Source organism: Besnoitia besnoiti, chromosome X, assembly GCF_002563875.1.
Source record: "Besnoitia besnoiti strain Bb-Ger1 chromosome X, whole genome shotgun sequence".
In the NCBI taxonomy this organism is placed as follows: Eukaryota; Apicomplexa; class Conoidasida; order Eucoccidiorida; family Sarcocystidae; genus Besnoitia; species Besnoitia besnoiti.
Window position 1 is genome coordinate 1,053,986 of NC_042365.1, and position 6,000 is coordinate 1,059,985.

Genomic DNA, 6,000 nt, shown 5'->3' on the forward strand with positions numbered 1-6,000 from the left:
GTCAGATCCCCGGGCCGGTGCCGATACGTGAGCGTCGTTACCGCTTGTAGCGTATCTGTGCATGTCCTGGAAATGTTGCTGACTCTGTTTGAGCTGAAAATGCTTCAGCATGAACCGCAGGCCTCTCTCACAAGTGCACACACAGTGGTGTCATACCGTGTGCACGTCGTTGTCCTGACCCCGATACTTGTACACGTGTTAACCTAATAGTTTTGTTATCTGAGGTTCAGCATACTACAGATGATGGAATCATGCCGGATGAATCTCCCCGCGGGTGTCCTGTCCGCTCGAAGAATAGCGGAGAAAGACAAAACTAGAACGGTTGCGCGTACGTATTAGAGGGAGCAGTGCGCGCAGCCGAGCCTCCGAAAGCTCTTCCCCATCTGGTGTCTCTGCCGGCGCTCGCACAGGAGACTGAGGGAGTTTGCGACGCGTCATTGACGCGCATCGACGAAATCGGTGATGCAGATGTCGACCTCGATAGCGGACTTGGTTCGCAGTAAGGCAGTATGTGAGCAGGATATTTTTCGCCTGACCTGGCATGTTTCAATGTTTGCTCGCATTTGGTGATGAAGATAGTTTTGTAGACTGTCGAGCCACCTCTCGTCGCTTTTTTCATGCCGTGGAATCTGTCGGATTTAACCCGACAACAAGCTGCCGGTGCCTGCGGGCTAGCGCCGTGGCAAGGGACTCATGGGGCCCTTCCTGTGCGAGGGATACCACGCGATATTTGAATTCGTTATTTGCTATTGGATCTTTTCCCGCAGTTCCCAACATACATCGGGTTTATTGTCTCTGTTGTAAACTGTTTGCTCCGCCAACTTATTCTGTAGCAGCGATGGCTCCCGTTCTCGTGCTTGTCACTAAGTTCGGCACTGCCTTCGTCGGCGCCCTCTGTTGCTCCTCCCCTCTTTTCGGAACCGCCACGCACGCCGGACAGTTGTCCACTGCCAACAGTGCAGCGAGGGCATCACTTCGAGCTGCAGAAAGCGAATCTCATCTGGGCGCTAAGGACGTCACTGACGGTAAGTAGAAGAAAACAGACGACCTCCGTGCGTGTGAAATGAGGAGGGTGAATGACGATGCGGGGCCTGTGGAATCGTCCGTTTCATGCGTACGCCAACTGTATGCTGCTGTAAGTGCACATTTTCGCGTGTAAATGCAAGAAATGACGCATGAGAGCCTATCCAAAAAGGCGATTGATTTTGGTGAAGGAACAACGTTAACGCAGAGCCCCGTGAACGTGGCTTCTGTACCCGCAAGACTCACAGCCGCCCCCCTTTGAACCTATAGCCCCCCCACCCCCCCCCCCCCAGGACCCTGCATCGTACGAGGCAAACGACATCCGGGCGAGGTTGGCCTGCTAGACGCGTACGGCGCGAATTAGTGAATTGACAGACTTGGCTCGTGAGCCGTTTCGCTTCCGGGCCACGCCGGATACTCGTGTGCGTCGGCAAGCCAGCAGGCCGGGAACAGCTGTTACAGTCAAGACGCAGTCAAGCTCAGAGGGCGAGACGCGATTTGGCAACCCAGCCGAGGTGCATCAACAGTGAACACAATACCCTCTGAAGCACGAGTTGATTCACTTGCCAGGCACACCTGTTCTCTGCTGCGGGAGTGGCGGTGCCCACCTATTTTTCTCGTGCTACTCTTGCCCGTCCAGAGGTGTCATATAGCGGATCCCGGCGAACAGATTTTGCATTTGCAGAGTGCGGCTTCGTTCGTTAGGGATTTATGACCATTCTTCGTCCATCATGTCTCCCGTCGCAGCCTGCCTCCTCATTCACAACAAGTACAGAACAGAAAACCTCCAGGTGCCGCTCCCGGCCATGTCCAGAAACGCCGACGCCGTGGCGCTGGTGATGGAGTTCGTAGAGAAGAGAGCAGTTGGAAAATGCAAGGTTCAGGGGCACAGCACCGAGTCCCAAGCAAAAGAGGTATGTCTAAATGCAACATGGACCCCTTCCTCACATGTAGAACCTCTCGTTGGAGCAAACGCAAACAGTTATCCTCTGAGGAGTCCTGTGGAACGCAGTCACCAGCCGGATGCGTGCCTTTGACTTCAGCATCTGTAGTCCGTAACACCTTTGTGGCGGTCCCCATCCCCGCTGTGGTTCGGCACGCAAGAAGATCCGTCCCGCAGCAAAGGCATAGCCTCGCAACTGTTAGCGCGAGTTCTCCAACAGAAGACACACAATATACTCGTGTCAACCGCTGAGTTGAAGCGAGCTAGACATTGCTGAGATATATTGCAGACGTTTTGGAATCATGGGGGAGGATGCCGGTTTGGAATCATGGGGGAGGGTGCCGGGTTGGAATCATGGGGGAGGATGCCAACGTGAGGATGGCAATATAGTGCTGTGCGGAGCCTGCCTATCGGAGGAGGCCCCAAGAAACGCCTCCAGAAAAATACCTGTCGCGCAACTAGTACGGACGTGTGTATTGTCGATCCTCCCATATGTTACAGAAGGCTCGATGCATTCGAGCGTCGACGGTGCGATTAGTCCTTCATCGTAAATGTTTTTCTGATTTGGAGCCTGACAGATGGGTGAGAACCTCTATATGTCAAACAACCCGACGTGCGAGGCCGCCGTGACGGCGTGGTACGACGAGATCCAGTACTTCGATGGAAAGTAGGTCTTTTAGTTGTACAGGGTAGAGAGGATGCTTGCTAGTGAGTCATGTGTTTGTGCGGCGGCGTTCGTAGCTTTTTCGCGGCAGCCGCGGACAAAGATAGACCGTGGTAGTTCATTCTGGTCATACCCTAGTACAGTAAAGTTCGCAGCCGGAGGACGGGTAGTTTTAGTAATGTATACAAGCATACAGAACCACACTGTATCGTTTGTCAACTGCCAATGCTGTCGAGAAACCAGAGGCTCTCATTCGGGTACCGTGCGGTGCTGTCTATATGTGTGGTTAGACAACCACGTTGGAGTCTCTGTATGCAGGTTCATAGCATTCCAGGTGCACCGTAGGTCTCTGTGACTTTGGCGACTGGAATCGTAAATGAATGTTTACAGCCCCTGAACAGCTCCTGTGGTATGGCTTGGCGAGGCTCCCTGAATTGGACCTAGGCACAGCTCTGTTCACTTCCGTGCTTGTGTCCAGCTACCCAGGAACGGAGTGGAGCAACATGAAGGAACCAGTTGGTCATTTCACGCAAGTTATGTGGACAAAAAGCACAGGCCTAGGCTGTGCACGTACGATTGGTTGTGAAGGTTGGAACCAGCTGTTCTGTGTCTACCAGCCGGCAGGAAACTACTTGGGCCAGGCGCCTTTCTCGTAAGCACCTGTAGCGCATAGTATGTGGACAGTCGCTTCCTGGCCCTCACGGTCACGCCTGATGGCAATTGGCCCTGCGTCCCTGGTCGCAGGTACTGTTTTTCTTCACAACTAAAATAGGTATCCTGCTTCGCCGTAGTCTCTGCTCCCTCCAGTGCTCGTCGTACGTCCACGCCATGCATTATTCGTAGAACGGACCCACGTCAGGGCCCACATAGGTGCCGTAGTGTCCAGGCCGTCGGCTCCTGAGGCCGCACGGCGCGAGCTCGTGTCTGTGGTTATCTGGTATGCGGGTGTCTCACGTGTCTGGCATGCTTCTTGCAGGGAGGAAGTGTGGAAGGCCATCAAGAAGCGCGACGGCATCTCGGGGGCCATGGCTCTCGCGCCGGTCAGCACAGTTGCGGTGGCTGTCGCAACTAGTGCATTGGTGTATGTCCTTGTCGCATAAGGAGAGGAACACGAAGCGGGGTTTTCTCAGCCTCGAGCAGTGAAGTACTAAGGTCAAGGGAGATCAAGTCGGAGCGGTGAGCAGCCCACGGTCCGGTGCTGCGGCTGCCACTGCAACTGTGCCAAGGGAGGGCGACCGTACTGTGTAGGTTCTGTGTGAAGGAGGCTTTGTGGCATAGGCTCCTGCTGGGACTTTGCCTGACGGAGACAAGCGTCGCGGGCGCGTCACCTCTTGTGAATAAATGGAGGGTCACTGGCATAGCTGCTTTTCTAGCATTGTCAGGGCGTTTATCGGAGCACACGCGTTTGTGCTTGCGTGTATACGTAAAGCCAATATCGGTTAAAATATTTGGTAAAACCTCAGATGCTCTGACCATGTTAATGACTGGAAAAGCGACGGCCGCACTTTTTATGACGTCACGTGGGTATGCGGCGGCCATCTGGTTTTGGTTTTTTTCTATCTTGTTTGCCAGTATGAACTGAACAGTTTTGGCGGGTTGCGTAATGGTATGGTGCATATGCCACAGCAGCGGTGCCTGCTATACTAACACCTAGGGGCTGCACTATATGTCGACCTGATAGTGGGCCGCTTAGTCGTACTGCGCATTCTGCAGACCAGCGTTTCACGAGTGATGCGCATGGCACTAAGCAAACCTTCTGTTACCGACGCAGGGCGCCTCTAAGCAGGTCCGGGCGAGAGAGAACCGTGTGTGAGTTCACGTGGCTCTCAATCGTCCCTCACAAGCGGCAACAGTCAAACGGCGCAGCTGTGCGGAATGAGAAAACGAGTCCGCAGCGTGGCCGAGTAGAGTTCGACATACTGTTCTACCAGAGCCACAGTAGGACGGCCTTACTGCGTGACACACGAAATGGTCCTCCGAGGAACTCTTTCTCTTTCAACCCAGGTTTCCTGAAATGTTCCGTTAACATTGGGCCTGCTTCTTGATGTGTGAGACCTGACAGGTAACCAGCAAAACATTGTGCGCGAACAGAAGTGAGCACACAAAACTTTTGTATTGTGTCCTTGAGGCGGAATGCTACAACAGACAGCGTAGCTCAGCAGCTGCCGTCGTCGCCAGGAGGTGGGTGTTCCACTCCTGCTCATTCCCTTCTCTCTCCATGGAAGAGACCCCCACGGGGCATTCGTAGTGCCATAACCCTATGTCACTGTGCGAGCGTAGCTCCTGCGCTCTTCGCGACTCATCGCTGGCGAAAGCAACGTCAGCGCACTTGGATTCGGCTGTACCTGTCTTCTCCCGTTTTTGCCTAATAGCGGGTCACTGGTCCCCGCACTCCGCCACCCCCGCGTCCGCGTGCAGGTTAGACGCTGAAGTCAGGGAGTAGTCTATCGTAGGGTGCACAGGGTAGATGGAGGCGGTTTTTCCCGACCATATTAGGTTGCCGCCCTCATGCCTCAATAGTGCTAGGAAAAATGCGATCTTGATGACGACGATAGCACGGTTCCGATTGAAGCCTCCAAAAGAAGACTGGTAACACTTCTGTCGTGGGTTTTTGTGGTGCATGAATGCACAGATAGGAGGCCGATGGTATATCGTTGTAACCGAGGGAGTCTCAGGGCGGTGCCCAGTATGTGAGTTTTTTACTAGGGTCAGACGTATATCTGGTCTCTGCACAAGCGCAAGCGGCACGACGCAAGAATAACGCGATATGTATATGAATCCATTACCAGGTGTGCCGCTTGCCAAAGTATACCGTCCAGCAACTATCTGCATTCCGTCAAGCAGCACTGCGGATCTTTCTTGGCTCTGTTATCCTCATTTCCACGGCATACGGCTGGAAAGTCCTCGAGTCTAGGACAGCAGGTTACGGTACTGCCCCTGGAGAAGAGGTTGTCCAGAGTGTTTCCCTTTATCCAGTTGCCCATGCATGTATAGCTGTATCTGGATGCATACACAGGTGGTTCTGCTCTTCTTGCTCGAGCTTCCCTTGGTTTCTCCAAGGAAGACTTGAGCGTTCCGAGCTAAACAAGTTCCTATACGTACCATGAAGATGATTAAGTGCACTTGCATAGGCCGTTCGGCGCTGACGCTGGTGTGTTGCGTGATGGGCATGTTTGCCCTCTGGACCAGCTCAGCAGCAGCATCTGTAGTGTTTGATGGCTCGTCTTTCAAACCATCTGAACATATACTGGACAAAAAAAATTCAGGGCCCGCCCGCTCTGGCGTGTTTGCGGGTCTGAAGAGAAAAGGCAAACTCTTTAGTCTAGCCGACTCTCCCACTCAGGATTCGTCAGAAGCCTCATCAACGCCG

The 6,000-nt window shown here is 53.6% G+C and overlaps 1 protein-coding gene across 1 annotated transcript; it reads left to right on the plus strand.

The window, feature by feature from the left end:
* Positions 1-838: 838 nt before the first annotated feature.
* Positions 839-3,730, plus strand: BESB_017040 (SCP family extracellular subfamily protein; the record flags this gene model as incomplete). Its single annotated transcript, XM_029360419.1, has 5 exons — positions 839-1,025; positions 1,729-1,937; positions 2,545-2,633; positions 3,109-3,282; positions 3,607-3,730. 5 exons carry the CDS (start codon positions 839-841, stop codon positions 3,728-3,730), a joined length of 783 nt encoding a protein of 260 aa, XP_029216395.1.
* Between the last annotated feature and the right edge of the window lie 2,270 nt (positions 3,731-6,000).